Below are 22,849 nucleotides of genomic sequence, written 5' to 3' on the forward strand. Positions count from 1 at the left end.
TTTCCACCAGTGGAAGGTTACATAGAAGCCAGGAAGCAGCTTGACAGCTATTACAGAAACCAGATACAGATAGCTAATGCATACTTGGACAAAGCAATGAAGTGGCCTCAAATAATGTCAGATGATGGAGTAGCACTGACAGACTATGCGGCTTTTCTTAGTAGTTGCATGAATCCTACGGGCAACACGAAGAATGGACAAGAATCTGGTTGTTCTGTTACTTTGTCCTTTAAGAGCTCTCAGTCGTATCTTGGATTCTGAAATTGCTGCCTCTAAAGCCAGTGGATATCATTTGGCTTATAGCTATGCCTCTTTAGATTCTCTTTTGGCCTCCCCTCAGAAATCAATACAGTGTCCTAAAAAATCTAAAATTAACAGTCTGTCCAGAAAATAATCTGGGTTGCACTGGAGCTGTGAGCGCCTTACTGTTGTCACAGTCATGCTCTCTCTTGACTGTATCATGGTCATCTGGACAGTCACTCAGACCTTCATGTGAGGGTATCATTTCAATCATGCACTAGGAATGGCAACACTTTCAACTAATAGCTTCTTTTAAAGAATGTAAATTCCCATTTTCTCAGTTTAGACAGTCACGCAAAGGAGCGCTTTCTGTCTTTTTAGAAGTTCAATTCCAATCGGCTAATGTGCCAAAGCATGTAACAGTACAGTACAGTTTTGTATCTTTCAATATTCCTTTATTGTTAGGTTGTCACTGATTTTTTCATCCCAAGCTGATGTCAAACGGAAAAAGGTAGCTTCAAACTTAAAGTGCAGCTGTGTCTTTTCTAAGTTTTCAAAATCTAGAAGTTACTGAGTTGGCAAGGTAGGATTCAGCATGAATCAAATATAATAAAATAAATTTCTCAGTCCAATATAGCTTGTTTTAAAAAGTTTAGTGAAAATAAAAAAAAAAAATCACACAAATTTAGAAGAAGGTTATTATACACCCAGAATAAAAGGGAAAGAGTTTTTTTTCTCTGTTTCATTACAATATTAGCTTTCTCATATTAAACTTCAGCTAATTTCAATACTTAAAAGTTGTGTTACTTTTCTATGGCAGACATACATAGACCTTAACTTCAGCACATTCATTATGCTCCGTATGTTCATTACATTCTGTACATTCGATATGGTATGAAACAGATTGGCCTCCAAGCCTTACCAACTGCAAGACAGATCATAAACTGAACTACTCTGTAGTCAGAATGACAAGAAATAATTAGAATATTCCATTTACAATTTACCTTGTAGGGGTTATAATAGAGCCTGTCTATTGACTATGCACTAATATATAGGAAAATATTTTAACATAAGTATTTCTATCAATTTAACATCGCCTAACTAACAAATGGCTTTTACATTTGTAATCTAATGGATTTATATAGTGCATATCTACCTAAAATAAATAAGACAGCAGTATTACTAGTGCATAAGATGAATCAAAAACCTCACCTTGGTCCCAGTTGCTTGGATAACTCTGATCAGGACAACCTGCTTCTTTCTGGTTTTTAGGATTTTTATTTTTCTTTGCTGCAGTTTTTTTCTGCTTGAAGGCTTTCACATCCCACTCTAAATCCCACAGCCATGGATCCTCCTTATATCTGTACGACATTTATATAACAGCTTGGTTTGTTAAGAAAATATTACTCAGATGGCACAATACCGAAGACATCAGTTTCCTCAAATTGTGGCCTTAACTACTGTTGCAAAAGTGAAATAACACAGAACTAGTCTGAACTTCTGGAAATGACAGATGAGTAATTAATAATACATTTACATCAATATAAAAATTATCTAATCTTAATCACTGGAAAATGGTTCCCTTTCTCAGTACTGGATTATGTTGAAACAAAGTAACATAAACCATGTAATTAAACTAAAAAAATGAATTCCTTGAGCTACTGATTAAACATAAAAACAAATTTTAAGATGTATTTGACATTTGTAACCAGCCTCCAGAAATGTGTAATTGCTACATTCCTCTCAGCAAAATCACAGCATGGATGATGAGGTAAATCTTCCTTATGTTTTATAGTCTGTTTAAGCTTCACAACATTTGGCATTTTTCAAAAAAAAAAAAAAAAAGATGAAAATGCATGATTCAATGAAGCCACCAACTATTTGATTTTAAAGATTTCCCCTCGAAAGTGTAAACAAGAAAGACATCAGCAGCACAAGGACAAACTTATAGACTATATGAATGGCAGAAGAGTTATGGTCTTTTTAGTAACTGTCAGCACAAATTTTAATCGTGTGTACAAAAAACTACTTTAAACCTAAATTAAAGGAAAGCAGCACTGTATCTTTCTGTATGGTGGTACAGTGGTCCCTTTTTGGAGATTAAAGAATTATATCTTGGGGGGGTTGAATGAGGGGATTACAGGAAGGTCAGAATGATGATACCTCCTATTATACTGTTTCTTTGATAATGAACAAAAAAAGAATTTATAGCAGTCAAAAAGAGGTAACATCAGAGCAGCTGTACAGCTTAGAGTAAATGTGAGGGAAAGGTTAATGTTAGGCACAACAGTAGTCATAAAGCTGGGCTGCACTGTTGCCTTTTTGTTTACTTGATTTGATAAATTAAAGTGAAAGAGTATCTTTTGTCTCTTTAAAGATACAAGTCACTAATTAGAAATACACCTAAATCACTACCACTGACCTGCAAGTGGACAGCAAGACAGATTAGCAATAATGTAATTGATCAATAAGATGAACTTCTGTGGTTTAATGCATTTATATTTACTGATAGCCCCCTGGACCAACTAATGTTGCAGTTGACTAATAATAATCTGCATAAATGACTCTATGCCTAATGATAGATCCCAAGCAATTTGTGAAAACCTTGGGCGATTTGTTTTTAAATAAATAAAAACACATGGGGAAATATTAGACATTTTCACCTACCAATGCCAAAGGAATAAGGCAAAAACAGAATAAAATGGTATTAGGAATGGAAACTAAAATTGTACAATGTACCGTCAAACACAGTATAATTAAGTATGAGTACTGTGGTTCTTCAAACACCTGAAGCTGAACTATTTATTTGTTGCTCTCTCCGTCTTTAGTTTTAAAGTAACTCTGGCAAAATAAAACATTAGTAACTTCATTAATTTGGCAAATAAAGCAATGGAACAGAAAATACAACTTCAGAATAGTCTGTTCCATTAGACTGATAAAATCTGCTCTTGTTTTTGTCATTTACTGGCTTTGCCATGACTTTGAACATTAAACAATTTAAGTTCCAAAAGAGAAAAACATTGTTTCTCAGGTAAAATAAAGCACAGTTTAAAGATGTTTGCAATGAATTTTAAATATTTTAATTACAGAGTTGTAGCAAATGGCTCAAGTATGAAGATTCCCAAGTGTGTCTTTGTTTTTAAAAAGACAAAAGAAGTCTCTGTCTAACCTTGAAGAAGAAAAGTTTACAAAAGCTGCCTGAGAATTATTTTTTGTGAGTTAGACATGACCAAAGAATACTAGTAGTCAGAAAAGGTGGACATCAGAAAGATGAAATAGATGTGTAGAGTTTCATAGAATGAGGGGGAGATGAATGCTGAGCTATGAAATTAATATTTGGTGTGTAGGCCATAGATGTTGTGCTTAGGAGAACCAGACTAAGATTGCATGTAAATAAAAGAGTAGGATGAGTTGATGACGTTGTGAGCCAAGATGGAAGTCGAGGGAATGAGGCCAAGAAGTAAGCAAATGATATGAATGAAGGTGCTGGCAGATGATATGAAAAGAATAGACCTTACCCTAAAGGAGGCCCAGCACCGCAAATGGTGGAGGAGAAAGATCTGGGGCCAACCAGATAACTTAGGCAAACCTGGAAAATGGCTGTTAAACTTACAACAATGATGAAATTGTGTCCTATGTGTTACACTTCAAGTAGTTTCTAGCAGGTTCTTTTTTGTGTAAGGTTGTGTATAAGAAACATATTGCAACGGAAGAGCAATACAGGGTGGTCCAAATCACATTATGCAATTTTCATTATGCTATAACTTAAGTTTATTAGTCCAAGCCTGTATCCAACTGAATGGAGGACAAGTGGGACATTACATAGAAAATCAGTGAATTAATTCAATGTAAGTCTATTTTCATTTATTACAAGATATTTCAAACAATTTTTTTGTCTTGTATTGTTTTCCCGCATTGCATTAAAAGTTGCATAATTAGATCTGAACCGCCCTGTATAAAACTAAATATAAAATAAGCAATTGTACTGTAAACTGGCTACAGAGCTGTGAGCCTGCACTCTGGGAATATTGCTATACAAGATTAACAAGAAAAAACTGAGCACACTTAAACATCACTATAAGCACTGACATCAGGAGTGCTGGCATGTATTTCTACTGTATATAACAAGGCTTTCATTATATTAAGCTAACAGGTAAATACCAATGATCCACAAGGAAACTGCAGAGATGATCAACCCAGGCTTTTTCATTAATCAAGGATCATTCAGTTCTTTGACACCAACTTTCTCAGTCACATTTTTGAATCTATGGTACTCATCACCAATCTCATGGCAAACGGCATATGCAAATATCTGAGGTCATGTTGTGTAATAACAAAGTTTCAGGGTATATAAACTACATGAGTAAATAATATTATTGATAGTACTGATGTTAAAGTGTAGAAATTAATTAATGAAGATACCCCAGTATTGACAATATTTTGAAAAACTGAAACTTGCTTTGGGCCATTGAAGCTGTAGCCTGAATAATTTAGCCAAGAACTATAAAATCACCAGATTGATAAAGTTTGACAGTAATTAAGGCTTTGCTCAACTACAAGCTGTTCAAGCAATTCTCAGTTTGTATGCATGTTCAAAGATAATTTTGTTTTCTTGTGTTGGAAAGTTTGTATTTCATTTCATTGCATGAATACTCAGACTCACCTGTCATCTTTAAGTAGCTGGCATGCATCATCTGCCAGATTCATAAGCGACTTTTTCATCTCACGCTGAAGCTCATCAAATGTGCTCTGCGACTCCTCTAGGTAACGGCCCCAGTTCTGATTCACCGGCAGGTAGGAAACACCCATTTCCAGCATTCCTGCAAATGTCACTGGATGTGGGCACCTTATCGCCCAGTATGTGCAAAGCAGGTCAAGAAAAAATAAAAACAAACAAAATCATTCTAGACAGAGTCACCCAAGATCTATTACTTTAGCATAGCTATCTGATGTTAAAATGAATCATTTTAATGTCTCACTAGCCTCTCTGACAACTTTATGTCTAGATCATCATTGTGACTAAAATATTAAATCTATTGAACATTACTAACAGTAACCACTAAACTCTGTGTATAGTGTTTCTAGCCTGACGTCCAACTTTGAAACGGGGGCTTTGACCTTCAGCTGTAAAAAAGAAATGACACCTCATTAGAGTGACTGCAGCTTTGGACCACCAGGCCAAAGCTTTCAAATGATAAAACCGCTATAGGCAGCTCTTGAATGTACAACTTTCAATAACAGCAGCTAACCCTCTAATATTTTAACAACAATTTTTTTTTCTCAAACTTGCTCTATCTAGTTTAAGAATGTGAGAGGTCAAAGCCCATTTTGAAAGCACTGGCCACAAGACAGATCCCTCCCCAGACAAAATGTCAGTCAATTGCAGGTCCAAAGGCTTAATTCAATCAAATTTCAAATAGATGTTTTATTTAACTCTTCTTGGCTGGCACCTGAAGTTAAACACAGTTAAGTATATAAGATTTGCCATTTAATAACTATTGTTATTATTTTTTATTTTTTTTGCTATGCTTGCAAGAGCATCTGCTATTTTACATGTAATAATCAGCAACACTTTGAGCAAGCCTACTGTAAAGGGCACCATATAAACAAACTTCATCTGCTTTTCTAACTTTAATGTGTCAGCACTTCACATATCATATTGAATGAAAATGCCCAAATTAACACCAATATGTGTTATAGATTTATTTTATTGAGCCAACAGGATGTACGGGGGGGTTGGGGGAACTCAAACCAATACAGGTATACTATAAAAATGCAGACTTCATAATACTCTTATGCTGTCTTTTTGTCATCATTTACAGCATTACCCATTAAACAGACTCACCTTTCCATGAAGAGTGGCATCTGTTCCCTGAAAACTTCTTGCGTAGCACACACATCTAATGCACAGTACCGCATTAATTCCTGAAGATCACAAATTTTACTATTAACATAGTGACATTTAGTAATTCTGATATTTTCCAAGTTGTAATTTCAGCCTTATTTTGAGATTAGCTTAATCAATTCCAATCAACAAAAAAAATGTTTCACATAAGTCTGCAGTACTTAATTTGTTTCTGACTGAGAACCAAGTCAAATTATAAAGAGGCTCACCTAGTCAACATGTTACTTTAATTCCACCCATCCATTTTCTAACCCGCTGAATCCGAATACAGGGTCACGGGGGTCTGCTGGAGCCAATCCCAGCCAACACAGGGCACAAGGCAGGAACCAATCCAGGGCAGGGTGCCAACCCACCGCAGGTTACTTTAATTCTGTATTATAATTACTACATCAATTTTACTAAAGTTATTTATACGTAAAATACTAAAATTGTAACCCACTGCTGCTGGATTTGAATTTCAAAAACCCAGATTTCTGTCATTATCCATATTAACCCCTTAGCCATGTTGACAGTGTAACAGCAAAGAGCCTAACAGCAAGGATGCAGTATATGGTCCAACTGCACGAAATTAAAGGACAGCAATGGCATCAGGTGGATTCTCCAGATCAAAGTGAATTTAAAAGACAGACTTTGCATAAGGATTAAAAAAAGAGAAGAGGTTATTACAACAAGTGAGCAGGAGCTGATCGAAAAGGAGCAACATAGAAGTAAATGTTTCTGTGGTAAAGGAATCCCCAAGTTCAATAATGGAGGGCTACAGCAGTCCCTATAGGTTTTTCTTACAACTCGATTGCTTAAATAACTGCTTACTATTTCAAGCTGCCTTAACATTCCCATTCAGCTCTGCTCTACCGAGACCTTAAACATTGCTCTGTTAAATATTACAGCATTAACCAATAAGACTTTTTACATTAACAAACTTATCAATGATAGGAACATCGACTTTCTCTTACTAAATGAAACATGACTCAGCTCTGATGGTGCGGCTGAAGCAGCACCTACGAATTACAGCTTTGCTCCTTCAGTTTGTCATGACAAAAAAGGTGGCAGTTTAGTGAGTATTTACTTAAGCCGATTTAACAATAACACACTTTCACATCTTTCAAGCATATTGCCATTATTGCCCAAGAAGTCTCCTAGACACTCATATTGACCATTTATACACCTCCATAATATAATGCATCTTTTACGGAGGAATTCTCAGACTTGGTAATAATAACTAACTATGACAGGATCCTAATTGTAGGCGATTTTAATTTTCATGTGCATAACAAATGTGACCTGAAAGCAAGCGAATTCATGAACTTCCTGCACTCTTTTCATCTGAGTCATCGTGTCAGCCAGCCCACACATAAGGGAGGATACAGGTTAGATTTAGCGATTTCATAAGGATTAAAAGTTGACATGAGGCATGTCGTGGATGTCGGTTTATCAGACCATTTTTGCATATTATTTAATGTAGAAATACTGATAACTACAACTAATTAGAAGTGTATTATTAAAAAAAAATTACTTTGAAACATCTGCAGTTTCAATGCTTGCTAATATTTTAAACAATCAGTCAGATTTTACCTCAATAGTGCTAATAGTGTAAATATTAAGGTAGCAAATTTTAATGGTAAAGTGAGAAATATAGTTGACATAGTGGCCCCTGAAAAGACAATAAAGAAATCCTCCAGCACTATTATACATTGAAAGACCCAAAGAGTGTCTGATTTAAAGAGAACATGCCAGAGAGCTGAGCTTAAATGGAGAAAAATTAAAATGATACTCCACTAGGAAACACTGAAGGTAGAAATAACTGAATATAACAACACAGTCTGCCTTGAGAGGCAGTCCAATTTATCTAAAATTATAAATAATGCTAGTAATCCAAGAGTTTTATTTTAAACTATTGATCATCTTTTAAACTCAGCACACTCAATGGAATGCATCCTAAAAACTACTAGCAAAACTTGTGAAGCTTACTATACTTGCTATACTTTTTATACACAAAATAAATTTTATTAGAAATAATTTAGTACATGCTCCCCCAAAATGAATCCAATTGAATCCCAGCATGCCCTTCTCAAAAGTTAAGTTCTTTCACTGGCATATATCTCCCCAAACTACACAGAATAATTACATAGCTGGAACCCTCCACCTGTGTCCCTGACACAGTACCAACAGGCATTCCCCAAAAAAGTGTCCAATACTCTCATTGATCGTGTACTTGACATAGTAAACTCATCATTAAATACGGGGTCTTCCCTGACTGTCTAAAGACTTTAGTTGTTAAAGCCCTTCTCAAGAAAAATAATCTTGACGCCTCTGTGTTTGACAATTTTAGACCAATTTCAAACCTGCCTTTCTTAAGTAAAATTCACCCAAGGCAACCCAGGCACTGTCTACCCAAGTATTATACTGTACTTCCTTCCACTGACCTGAAAGCTGTTCCTGATGTCATGCATGGTACCTTTAACGAAGATCTCTCGGGCCTCTTTCTCCAGTGGTGAACCTCCTACATAAAGAGCATGAACATCTGCCAGGTTGTTGATGCTACTTATATCCACCCAGTCCCAAGAGCTGTTCTATCAAGGCACAGAATTAATTTATGAAAGGCAAAAAAAAAAACAATGTAGTTTACATATTGCTGTTAGTTAGGTTCAGTAAAGCACTCAGATTTACTAATTCACAGCATATCCTGGTTAACACTTGCCTACATATTTACAGCTTTATCACTTGTCTTGACAGAGTACTGAAATCTAAAAAAACAATATATACATAGTACTGTTATGACCCTGCTTAACATTAAGCAAGGGAATCTGACATTTACATTATAAATTTGTGTTACCCTTATGCAGTATAATTTCAGAAGCCATGTGTTACATACAGTATGTACTCTCATATGCATTTTTGTGATTCTTTAGTGTATTCTTTTAAAAAAAAGTAGGTAACCCTATCAGGGCTCAACATTAACATACAAAAGTATTTGCCATGTTTGGCAAACAGACATCAACCTTTGGTTGCCAAAACAAAAAAATATGGTTGTCATTTTTAACAGTATACATTCGGGTAATAGGGTTATATGTAGGCCTGCTTCTACTTTACAGCATTTCAATCTATGGTGCTAATCCTGAATATGTTAAAATTCTGGCACTGTACACCCCCATTCATTGTGTCACATGGTTTGTTCAAAACTACGAGGAGTGGGGTGGTATAATTTTACTTTTTGAGTAATTGTTCAAAAATGTTTTTACGGCTAAAACACTTCCTAAGTTGCAGCTGAAGTTTAATGGGCAAGACAGTTATTTTGAAAAGACTTAAAGCAAGATGCTACAGAATATATGGGAGGTATTTTCTGCAAAAAAGGAAATGAAAATTAAACTGATAAAATGAAAATGCAATTTGTCTCTTGCTATTTACTTTCAAAGTCTACACACAAAAAATGCTGCAAAAATTAAAAATAGCACCATTTGCAATTTCATCTGATTTTCCCATTTTGAGTTTTTGTTTAAATTTTATCACATATGTACTGCAAACCTAACGGAAAATAAAATATGAAGGAAATACTGAATTTTAAGTTTCATTTAACTAGTTATTATGAAAAAAAAAGACTATAAAGTGGGGGTTGCATTTTAATTTTAATTATAGCACCGACACACCAAGAAGGGTATGGAAAATGTAATGACAAAAGGGTGATTTAATTTTATTTTTAAAGTTTTCACAAATGACTCAGCGAGGATGATGAGACGGCCTACAGGGAGGAGGACAGACTCCTGGGAGAATGGTGCAAGGACAACAACCTCACCCTCAACGTTAGAAAAACTAAGGAGATGATTGTGGATTTCCGCAAACTGGCAATAGAGCACAGCTCCATCTATATCGGAGGTCAGGCTGTGGAGCAGGTCAACAGCTTTAGGTTCCCAGGAGTCACCCTCACTGATGACCTTAAATGGTCAAGTCACACTGCGGCAGTAGTCAAGAAAGCCCAACAACGCATCTACTTCCTCAGGAGACTGAGTAAGGCCAGGATGTCCCCCACAACCCTTTGCAGATTCTACAGGTGGACTGTGGAATCCATTCTGACAGGATGCATCACATTCTGGTACAGCAACTGCTCAGTTCAGGACTGCAGAGTTCTGCATTGTGTGGTGAATAAAGCACAGCAGATTACGGGCACACAGCTCCCTGCGATCCATGACATCCACACTACACGCTGTCTCAGGAAAGTGAACCATATCAGGTGGGACTCCAGCCACCCTGCACTGTCACTTTTCACCCATCAGGGAAGTGACTAAAGTCCATTCGGACGCACACCTCCAGGTTCAAGAACAGTTTCTACCCAACTGCAATCAGACTCATGAACAATCAGTAACCTTGTGTCACATCCACTGCTACCTGCACATACTGTATACTTCTGTCACTGTCTCTATTTATTTCTAGGACTCTGGTTTTATTTATTTACTTATTTATATTCATTTATTTATTGTGCTTTTTTTGTTTTGTCTATGTTCACTGTCTGCAGGGACACATGCAAGCAAGCATATCATTGTATATGGTACTTGTACACATGACAATAAAGAATTGAATTAAATTATGTGTGGAAAATGAAATTGCATGGGTGCTATTCCATTTTATTTTTAATTTTTGCAGCATTCTTGCATGAAGACTTTGAAAAATAACAAAAGAAACATTTTTTTTTTTTTATAAATTTAATTTTCATTTCCTTTTTGGCAGAAAATACCTCCCAGTGTACATTCTTTGTTTAATTAATGTGCGCTGACTATGATTCCATCCTAAAATCCATTTTATAATCTTCATTTAATTTAATACTCAGCACCAGAAAATTAAAAACATACTCCTTAAACAAGCCAAAATTACCAGAGTTGGCTTCAGGATGGCATCTCCAAACCCAGCAAAATAAAAAAGAATCCCTATTTTTGGCATAAATTCCCAAACCACAACAGTATAAGCAAAAGCACATGGATTCCTTACAGGTTGCATTAAATTATTAGTAATTTAAATATTTTAAACTAAGTACAATTTTATATATTCTAATAAAATCATTTTACATTCAGTAAGTACACCTTCTGTATAGCAAACGTCATTTGAAGAATAATATGCAACAATCCTTCTCGTATTTCAATGTAAATTAAATCTAAAAGTAGACACTTATGTGTTATCTCTGCCAGTTGTATGTCCTTTTTCTAAACCTTTTGCCAGCATTTCTCCTACGACTTCCTTGGATGGGTTTGGAAAGTATTGATCCATGTATTTGGAGTTCATATAAAAAAATATTTTTAGTAGTAAAAATATTTTTATTGTTTGATGAATTTTATTAACATTGCAGTACTTTAAATAAATAATCAAAAAGAAGTGAACAAGTCACTCATACGTAATGAAAGTTATTGAGAGACAGCATGTTCTGGTATGTGGTGTACGCTTAAATGTCTTATCAAATTTGTAGTGCCAAATGTCTAGTCACTTTAGTTCCACTGCAGCCAACTTTCTTCTGGCAACGTTATAGGTACTGTACCTTTCATCTTCACACACATAAACATACTAAGTTCCATATACCAGACATTATAGCAGACATGGATTCTGTGGGATTTTTTTAGTCCTCCATATTGGTCTCTCTAAGTTAAGGAGACTTAACAGTCCTGATGCCCTCCCTGCTCACATGTGTTTGCACGGCGATCTGTCCCTATACTGTTTTTTAACTTTCGTTATCTGTATACAGTACACCCCCAAAATTCGCAGGGGTTACGTTCCTAGAGCATCCACGAATTGTGAAAAACCGCGAATTTTGGATGTGGTTAAAAAAAATGTCTATTTTTATAGTTTAAACCCTAAATATGCCCCCAAAACACTTTCATTTAATTTCAAACTCAGCTTAATACATTACCTAAAAAACAGAATGTAAAGATAAACCCATATACTGCACAGTACTTACTGTACTGCTATGTCTCCCGCAGTGCTAGAATGTAAAATACCAATGTTACCACTATATGTACTGTAATTCATGCAAGCACGTTTTCATTGCCAGAAGCCTTAGAAGGTGCAGGGCCTTTCGGCGGCATCTTGGGGCTTTAACTCTTAAACTGACACATACTTGGGGGTTAATGCATCCCTGGACGCCAAATACTTTTTTGCTGCACTTTAAGTAAATGTCACAATTCGCAAAGAAAAAGTTACTCACAATTACTGCAACACTGATCATTTTGCACACTGCTAACGAACTGTAAAAACTATTTAAAAAACTACTGGAAAAATATGTACAAGGTGTAACTGACACCATGGATGAAATCACTGAGCCAAGTGCGCTTGAAGTGGCTGCACGCAAGCACACAGAGGTAAGCGCTGATGCTGGCAGGCCATTGTGCAGCGGCTCAATCCCAGAGACAGTCAGGCTGCAGGGTGTCACACATGGGTCACAGAATTGCACAGAATTACAGGAGATTGTAGAGACAGGAGCGTTATTCAAACACTTCAAACAAACATGTCTCTTTCAGAAATAAAACTAGCTCAGTATGCAGTTAGTTATCGATTAAAAAAACAGGCAAACATCATAAGGGAGCACAACGGGAGCGGGACCCGCAACAGGAGGAAAGGATGTCTGGGGGAGAAGAGATAAACAAAGCAATCAGTACCAAAAAGGACACGTGCTGTTCAGGCTTTTAAGTATGCGTAGTGTCGCGCCAGAAGCATATCACGCGACACAGCAGCCGCAAGTAAGGGAGCAATGTAAAGGTAGTCTATCAGCATTTTTTAAGAGGGTTTTTTTGAAGAACATTCAGCTGGGGATGCATCACAGTCAATCAGCAGCAAGGAAAAATGAATAACGCAGTAGTGGTCCAGTGCCACTAAGATTCACACTGTCGAGAAGACGCCGATTTATTTATTTTTATGGTGGAGATTCCAGGGACGCATCCAGCCTTGACCCGACCCGCATGCACTCACAATAAGAGACAAAAGCAAAGCAAACCGGTAATCAAACAGCAAATAAAGAATGTAATGAAAACAAATTAATTAAATGAAAACAACGATACCACCTCTGTTCCCCTTACGGCGATTACACATTAAATACAACAAAGCACAAACAAAACACACAAAGTAAATCATGAAAAATGTTCATGAAAAACGGCAACGGATGAAATGTAATGATGAAAATAGATAGTCCAGAGGTCCGCACATTGAATGGGAATGTAAAGATAGTCCTACCGGTAGTTCCTGAAATGGCGAAGACAGGTGGATGGGTTCAGGAGCGCTCCTTTCTTTGCAGGATGGCCATGAATCCACTTACAGTCCTCATGTACACAAGGAGACGCACAAAACGATCCAGGACAAAACGAGTAAGTACAGGTAACCCAACAGAAGGCAGACAGACAGGAACTTGTAACACAAATTACAAAAATTCTTTTTTTTTTGATTTTGGTCACCGGCCCCTTTTTTAAAAGCCGCGCTGACATCCTTTGACTCCAATAGCCCCAGCACCCTCAGCAGAAGACCAATCAGAGCCACTGCAGGGACTGCTGGGAGTTGCAGTTTCAAATTCTATTGGCTACTTTCACCATCCCAAGCCGCGTTTTCCAATACAGTTGCTTCCTGGTCTCTCTACAGTGCAGTATTGCCACGATAAAAGCCATAAAAATTGTGGAGGATATTTGCGGTTTCCGCTAACAATTATTAGATGGGTTCTAAGGAAAAATCTTCAAATGACTGAGGCCGTGAACTTTGAACCGTGACTTCGCGGGGGGGTCTACTGTATGGGAAAGTCGGAAGTGCAGTGGACAAGGCATCTTAAATTTTAATCGCAAAAACCAACTTGTAACTAGCAAGTTATATATTGATCTGCTACTAACACATAATGAGCAAAACCCTTGTACATCACTATTGTGATTGACAGTCTTGTCAACCACGGCCAAAAAGTGGTTATTGAATTTCTGAAACTGGTGGTTAATGGCAACCATTAATGTCGAGCCCTGTCTATTATGTCAAATTTAGTTTTATGCATTTGAGGCAAGTAGTACAGAATTAGCTCATTTTACTTTGCTCTAAGAAGATGTAAGCAAACTTTCCTCACTTACTTTAAGCCCCTCTTTCCTTCTCCCTGTCTTCCGGATGTGTTCTTTGACCTCTTGAAGACCTCGTCTCTTGCCATGCTTGTTGGCCATCCACAGGGAGCGCTGAAACCCAGTCAATCCTGAGATGACCATATGCATACTCAATGTGTCCAGGAAACGCATCTTGCTCCCCTTAAAAAAAGATGTTTGTTATGATTTCAGATAGAATACTGACTTTTCAACAGCAAGAATATGTACACATTAAAAAAGGGGTGGGGATTCAATATGTCATGAGGAAGACTGCTCTAGCAGCCAATCAAGTTCTGCAGCATTGTGACTGCATTTGTTTGAGGCTGATTAGCATGCTCAATATATGGTTGCTTCAAAGCAGCAACCAAGCAGGGCTTGAGGGGCTTTTACATATGCACATTTACAAGGTGACAGATTTACAGAGGTAAATTCTATAGAAACATGCATACACCAGGTTTTATAAACTATTTTTTTTATTTAGCACAAGCATATTTTAGAGCTTGATTCCGCATTAAGTTTTATAAATGAGACCCCTTGAGATAACCCTAAAAAACTTTCTGTGCACATTACTAATCTTCCATATTAATTGTAAGACAAATCCTTTTAAGCAAGTCTAAAAATACCCTTAAGGAAAAAATGGCAGGGGGATGTAATGCATATCATTATATGTTCATTACTCCAAAAATGTACTGAATACTATGACCAATATATATCAGTACCGTACTACCAACCCAAAGAATGCTTAGATAAACTGAGCGAAATAATCATGGACAGATTAGGACATGAAAAGACAGACTGGTAAGATCACCCTCAGGGAAGTTTCCTTAAACTTTCATGTTACCCTTCCTTCCTTCAGAAATTACCCAAACAATGATATAATCACCTCAACATTAGTCACAACCAAAATAGTGCAAGCCAAATTAAAGTGCTGCAAACCATGATAGAGCACGGTCATCTAAATAATCAAGAACTTAGTTTCATTACAACACCTACATTTAGACTCTAAAAAGGTGTCTGTCAGAACTCAGCACCTAAACAAACATCCACGTGGGGGAAGACACAGAGGCCAACAATCACACTGAAAGATCTACAAATGTCAGGGTCCGGGAAAGGACTGCATTAGCTAACTGTATCAATAGATCTGCTTATTGGATATGACACTTCTAAGGAAGAAATCTCTTTCTTTTCTTTTTTTTTTTTTTTTTTTTTAAAGAATCACCTTATGGAGTGTGCCAGATAGCATAAGAATAAATGTGCTATGTTTTGGGAAAAGGTATTGTGACCTGATGAGAACAAGATTGAGGTTTTTTGTGCAAAACTAAACCTGATCACAGAGGGAAAAAACAGTAGCTTCTGTAGTGAAGCTGGAACAAATATACCAATTGGAATAGAGGTTTGGAAATCACTCCTAATTAGTGTGAAAACCTAGTATAAATGAAAACATTCTAAGGCTAATTAATAATGTGGGGAGTTCAAATGCTTATGAAAATATGATATTTCAGGTAAATATACAGACTGCAAGAAGATATGCAAATATATCCTATCCAGCAAAGTGTAACATTTTTAGTGCACCAGAACAAACATGCAAGGCAGTGTGTGTAGAATAGTTGAGAATGTGACAAGGGTTTAAAGGAAAAACTGTGGTAAAAAGTAAGCATTCGCCCTCCTTATTCAGACATCACACCTAACTAAGGTAAAAATATCACCACGTTCACTTAAGCATAGTTCCTGGTTGCAACTATTTCTAAATAGTCAGGCCATTAGCACAAAGACTGGTGAAAATAGTGTCAAGGGAAGCAAACGTGTGTATGCCTGATAAATCTTGACAGATACCCAAAATGCTGGTAGTGGGGTACAGGTAAATGATTCATTTTGTATCAGGGAAGGTAAGTTCATCCAAGACAATTATATTTTTTCAGTCACCTTTAGAAGATACTGTTCCTTGATGTAGGCCCTGTCAAAGCTGATATTGTGTCCAACCACCAGTCGTTCACACCACTGACCACTAGGTGGTTGAATAGCATTTAACCTTGTTTCCATGGGAATGAGGTCAGTTAGCGTTAACTGACTGGACCATGTGTAACGTTCTTCAATCAGACGCTTACTGCACCAGGAGTACCTGCAAATAAAAGAACAGGAGAAGAAAATGATGCAGGAGAATACATACAACAGGGAGACTGGGGGTATAAGGGATGACTCTGAACTCTGAAAATCATCCAACCATGTGGATGGACAAGGCCAAGAGGATGCTAAAGTAACACCTGGCTGCACCAGATAGGGGTCTGCCTGGGGGGTTGCCAACTAGGACCCCAAGCTGTTTTGTCATGTGGTGGGTGCAGCAACATGCTGTACCAGTGCATGCTTTCCGACCTAACCAAAAAAGTATTTCAGAATCTGTTTTTAGTACAACTGTAGGTTCAACAGCAGAGCAGCAGGGTGGATAAATCTGTCCTAAATTCAATTATAATGGGGTGTTTTTAAAGCAGCAGAAAGCTGTCCATTTTACTAATGACAATACAAACTAACTCTTCAAAAATAAGAACAGGCTGTTAAAGGTAATACTGTTCAAGTCTGAAATATAATGATGCAGAAATAAGGGGAAGGTAAAACAATTTTAAAATTTTTAACACTCTAATACCAAGTAAGAAACAGCAGATATTTTGAAAGTCTAGATTAAAAAAAACATTGCTTTAATGATGACATGGAAAATGATCCATTTTTTATTAAGTGCATTTCATGCACTTCTGCAGTCAACTTCACATAATACTGTAAGCAACTATGTCTAATAAGTTAGCATTTGCCTGTGGTCTATATGCAGTGTGCAAGCCTTGAAAGGAGTATCACATGCTATAACCATAAAAAAAATGGCATAAAGATAAACATGACTTTGTCCATACATTTCTAGTAAAAAGCACATTCATATTTGGGTCAGAGACTAAATGAAGCTCTCTAAGCAAGCAGCACTGGAATTGAGAAAAACAAGAACTTCATTTTAAAGGTACATAAATTAAAAGACAAAGGAATGATGTCTGCACTCACTCACCATCCAGTAGGGGACACAGCTACAGCAAGTGTGGGGCACTGACCCTCTGCCAGGCACACCTCAACATCAAATACAAGTGCTTGCTCATCAGGGAAATCCACCTTCTTCTGTTCTCCACTAGAGCAGTACTGCGTCCAGCCTACTTCCCATGCCCATACCTCCGGCATCTCAGGTGGCAGCTCTTGTAGCAACAGGCTGGCAGCTTTCAGGTAAGGAAAACTCTGTTTTTGGGCCAAAATGCTGAAATGTTCATCAATGTCTACACCATAAAACGATGGCAGTGTAAGTTCAACATCTGGCAGCAAAGCTGTCTCTCGACCCCACAGATCATGGTTCTGTAGGTGACGGATACTGTGAGCCACATCCTCCTCTGTTGCATTCACTCTACACCCATTGAAGATTTGATTGTGGAGATTCGGGGAGAGCATTTGAATTTTGAGAGGGTTGAACCGGGTTTTGGAATTTTGAGAACATGTTGGACTGTGACGCATCCTTACAACCATGCTCCCGTCACTCCTGCAAGATGTCCCACTACTGCCCAGATTACAAATGAGGCATCTGGACAGACGTTGCTGGAGTTTAAACAAAAAGCTGCTCATTGAAGCAGAAAATTCTTTGGTGCACTTTACTGAATTCAGGTGAATTACATTAATACCTCTTCTGTTTACTCATCTTAAAATTCACTGTAACTCCAATATATAATTACTCATCTGTATCAAGAGTTGACTCGCTGGGGCAACTGAACATCCAGACTGCATAGAAATTCAGGATGGAAGGCAGGAGACAAGCCAAAACTGCTTAAAGATAAAAAAGGGGGAAAAAGATTAGTTCTTCTTTAACATACATTAAATCACCCACAATAATTTCACTTTTATGGTCTCTATTCTCACTTTTACACCCGTGCCCAGTCAGTAATTTCCACCTCATATTCTACTCGACACCATGTTTTTATTAATACCATAAACCAGCTAGCAGTTTTGTTTTTATTTTAAAAGCTTTAAAGGAGACCTTACTAACCCCGTACATTTGCTTAATTATTAGGTAATCAATAGATATCTGAATATAGAGAAATTACTGGGGTGATGAATGTTTTAGTACTTTTTAACATTTCTGAGTTAATTTTTTTCTTCCATAAGGTTTTTACAATGTGCCAAAACTATATTTCTCCCTAATTCTTATATATTTACATTGCATCTCTTTATTAGAATCAGAATTAACTTTATTGGCCAGGTACACTAATGTGTATTATGAATTTGTCTTGATAGTACTGGTGCAACATTCAAGGACATTAAAGAACACAAGATGAACATAAACTGATCAAATATAATGCAGAATACATGTGCAATACAAAAAAATAAAGCAATAGTAGGATTAAAATGTCCAGGCAGTGTAGTGTGCAGGAATGCATAGATATTGAGTAGTAGCTCAGACCCGATTTGTCAGAATAACTGTATGTGGGGGAAAAAAATGTTTAGGCGAGGTGTTGTTTCAGCTTTCACTGCACAAAGACATTTGCTGAAGACAGGTTTTTGGAATGCCCTGGGTGTGCTGGATCAGCAATGGTCTTTGCAGCCTACTTCCATATCTTGGACTCATATCAGACTTGAATCTAAGGTAACTTTATGTAGAAATGTTTCCATGATCATTATGAATAGGTTACTGCAATGACTCCTTAATTCAAATGTGTTACTGCACTTTGCAAAAAGTGTGTATTGAACACTGGCATTAAGTTCTTACACGTAAGGCGTGTTCACACCTTGCTTTGTTCAGAATCAGGGAGTGTTTAACTACACTGTTTAAATCTCCTGTTACTTTGGTTGTGTTTCTACACTGTCAACTTTGAAGAAAACTAAACATATCAATAAACTTCCCATGGGCTACTTTCATTGTGCGGAAACTTCTTTTCCTTGGGGATAAAAGATCACTGAGAGTTGACAACAGTTCTGTCTGGGCATCGCCACATTATCTATAATTATTTGGTTCATTTACCAAACACAGCTGTACGAGCAAAAAGCCTATTACCGAACAACTGGAAAGAAAATGCACTACTATGCATGATACACAGTGCTTCAGTTTTATGACAGCAAACATGCCAGGTGAGAGGCGTATTTACTCTCCAGTGTCCTCCATATGAGCATAACCTCAATTTGGGCTATTATCAAATCACGTCTATTGTCTTAATTAATTATGACTATGTATTAATAATGCTCGTTTTTAAATATTTGATTAATGTATACTACATTTGTCAACATCACACCCAAAAAGTGTTCATATTGAAAGGACGCCCCACCTACATGCACCATTTTCTTGCTGCAAGATTATGAGGTTTGATTGTCAGTCTCACAGGGCACTGCTGTTCGTTTCTTGAAACCTCTTTATGTATTTGATCAACTCAAATACAAGTGAATTTACAGTACACCTTTTTTTTCTCTTTTCCCAACTGCTCGATGATTACATGCACAAGGGGCATGTATCAGGTGCCTGACCATGTGCTAGGCTTGCTTTGATTGGCAGGCAATTGTGCAAGTTGTTTAATGTGAATTGTGCATCAACTGTAACTATGTGCTTATTTTTAAGATAAACTTAAATTAGATTTTGGTTTATTTTTACCTTTTTATTGTTTTTAATGTTCCATTTTAACCCTCAGCTCATTGGGCTGTGAATGAAATTTCATAATTAAGACAGCATAAACAATTTCACCCCAATGCATGGTATTTCTCAAAGTTAGATCAGTCCCATGTAGGATCACATTCATACCAGTGTTAATTTTAACAATACATTGTGATTTGGTTTTAGACTTTGATTAAATTGCATTTTAGTTTCAGTCACATTGTAAGGTCCTATTTCTGCAACAGGACTCTCAGAGTCATGCTAGACGATTTTTCATCTGAATCAGTCCCACTCCCATGTGGGGTCCCCCAGGGTTCCATTTTAGGGCCACTACTTTTTTCAATCTACATCCTGCATTTAAGTGCAATTTTTAGAAAACATGCAATTTCATATCACCTATATGCTAACGACTGCCAAATTTATTTCTCCCACAAGCCAACTGACTCCACCAAACCTCTCCTCGACTGCCTATCTGACATTAAGGACTAGCTGACTGTAAACTTCCTTCACCTGAACGATTCAAAAACTGAGGTCATTGTTTTTAGTCCCGACTGCAAACAGGCTCCACCCCTTGGCCTCGTTTCTCTTCCCATTCCAGTAACTTCGTCTGTCTCCAATCTTGGAATCAAAATGGATACGTTCCTGAAAATGGATGCTCAAGTCAACAGCACAGTAAAATCCTGCTTTTTCCATCTAAGGCGAATCGCCAAACTCAAGCCTCTTCTGTCTAACCACCTCCTGGAATCAGTAATCCATGCATTCATTACGTCCCGGCTTGACTACTCTAATTCCTGCCTTTTTGGTTTTAGTAAAGCCACTCTTTCTAGACTCCAACTGGCTCAAAATGCGGCTGCAAGGCTTCTAACTGGAAGTAGCAGAATCCAACACATTTCACCGATTTTAAAAACCCTACACTGGCTGCCGGGTAGTCAGAATCGATTATAAGATTCTCCTCCTAACCTATAAGGCATTAAACGGTCTAGCCCCCGCCTATTTGAGTGTCTTGCTCCATTGTCACAATCCCCCTCGTGTTCTTAGATCCGCAGATCAGTTGCTCCTAACCGTTCCCAAGGCACGTTTTAAAGCTCGTGGTGAAAGGGCTTTCTCCGTCTGTGCACTCAGGCTCTGGAACTCCCTACCCTTAGTGGTTAGGCAAGCCGCCTCAGTCGCCACATTCAAATCTCGCCTAAAAACGCACTTCTTCACATTGGCTTTTAATTCTTAACCTGTTTCATTTTCCACTTGCCTTTTGCTATTTTCTCTATTTTATTTGGTCCCCTGACCTGTTTTTAGTATCTCTGTTTTAATTCTCTCTTAATGTTTGTTTTTAATATTTTGCTTTTAGTCCTGCTTGTTGTAACTGTACAGCGCTTCGGTCAGTTGTAAATAAATATGGTATGGTATTTAATTATTGTTAGTTTTAGTCGACACAAAAATTAATTTCAGTCAAGAAAAAGTAAATCAGTTTTAGTCAACTAAAGGCAAAAGTAAATTAGTCAAACAGTCAAAATCAGATGGATATCTTGTTTTAACATATCAATATGCACAGAGTATACTGTACCTCTGAACTATTATGCTAACAAGTACACAAATGAACAAAACCACATGTAGTGATTATTGAACATAAAATGAAGAGTGTACAAAGGATTTACTCCAAAAAATCTTGGTCAGATAATGGCAGTCTCTCATCACAGTTTTCTGGACTTCAACGTGCCTTAGTCATGCTGCTATTAAGATACTACCAAAAAACGCTTGCCCAAGCAGCACACATTTAATTTCAGGACAGGCATTATAAAGAATGAGATCATCACAGACCATCTGATTTACCTGATCATGTGCACATTTTAAATTTGTTCCAATATTTCTTCTCCAGCAACTGAAAAATGCTGTTTAAAATAAAACTTAAAATAAAAATTCAAATATTACTATATATGTACTGTTGAATTGGTGAATTTCAAAATAAATTAGGATACTTTCATTTAAACAAACCCTTAAAAGCTGTTTTTGTAACAAAATACTTTCAAAATCTGGTTTGTCAGAGAATCATTCTGTTAGGTTTACAACATGTGCTATTGTATACAAACTTTACATTTACATTATTAGCTTATTCAAAACTCACTAAAGAGAAACATTTAATGGATAAGTCCAGTTTTTTTACATTAATCCAATATTTTGGAACTCTTGTAAAAGAGCCTTAGAGGTGCTTTTTCCAAAGTGTGTCACATGAGTGATCACACTTTGTTACTGCTTAGCCTGAGTGCAAATCCAAAATTACAAAAGTTACCTGTGGTCAGTTAATCGCAACTGAGAGACTGCATTACATTCACAAACATACCTTTCTAATTTATGACATCATAAGTGCTTTTATTACATTCTTCACATTTTAGGGGTTACACTCATAAACATTAGTCTGCTCTCAGAAACCAAACGAATAATACCAATTTAGTGTTTGCAGATTCTTATTCAGCAACGACGTGTACATATCATATTAATTGGGAGAGGTACTTCAAGCACTGAAATCCTAAATACATTTTATGTTAGTTAGTATTAACAACTGGAGCAGCTAGTTTCATCAGTGATGTACACAAGCCAAATAGCCACTTCGTTTGAAACTGGCCTCTATTTTTAATTGCTACAACTGTTTCGTCTCTGCCACTGTACCCGTATGTATAACTGGATGCATGTGAGGTGAATTCACTTGCAATCCTGAATGGTATCCACCAGTTACAAAGTGGACAGATGCGCAGATGAACATGTGTAGATGGGCTCATTACAATCAAAGACAGAATGCAAAGCTTTCATTCCTTTATCATGACTGTGTAGGGCAATGTATTAAAAGTGATTATCATCCCCCCCGTCATTTCATCAGTTGTACCAAATGCATGACACTACAAGCTAAACAGTTAAAATTCACATCTGAGCCTGAGCACATCTGATTGCGCTCTCAAAGCTGCACGGCTCTGTTTCTTAAGTAAC

General features: G+C 37.1%; 1 protein-coding gene across 8 annotated transcripts in view; it reads right to left on the minus strand.

Moving 5' to 3' along the window:
* polg (polymerase (DNA directed), gamma) overlaps positions 1-22,849 on the minus strand; it is a 77,671-nt gene that overhangs the window by 51,055 nt on the left and 3,767 nt on the right. For 6 of the 8 annotated variants that reach the window (XM_039773027.1, XM_039773026.1, XM_039773025.1 and 3 more), the window contains 7 exons: positions 17,264-18,057; positions 16,144-16,339; positions 14,215-14,382; positions 8,569-8,715; positions 6,086-6,165; positions 4,904-5,086; positions 1,453-1,601 (listed from right to left, as the gene is read on the minus strand). In XM_039773027.1, the coding sequence (XP_039628961.1) occupies positions 1,453-1,601; positions 4,904-5,086; positions 6,086-6,165; positions 8,569-8,715; positions 14,215-14,382; positions 16,144-16,339; positions 17,264-17,862 (1,522 nt within the window). In that variant the 5' untranslated portion in view covers positions 17,863-18,057. Of the gene's footprint in view, positions 1-1,452; positions 1,602-4,903; positions 5,087-6,085; positions 6,166-8,568; positions 8,716-14,214; positions 14,383-16,143; positions 16,340-17,263; positions 18,061-22,849 lie in introns of all 8 variants that reach the window. The other 2 variants (XM_039773023.1, XM_039773028.1) reach the window with 1 other exon arrangement.

This window comes from Polypterus senegalus, chromosome 12, assembly GCF_016835505.1.
Source record: "Polypterus senegalus isolate Bchr_013 chromosome 12, ASM1683550v1, whole genome shotgun sequence".
NCBI classification, from domain to species: domain Eukaryota; kingdom Metazoa; phylum Chordata; class Cladistia; order Polypteriformes; family Polypteridae; genus Polypterus; species Polypterus senegalus.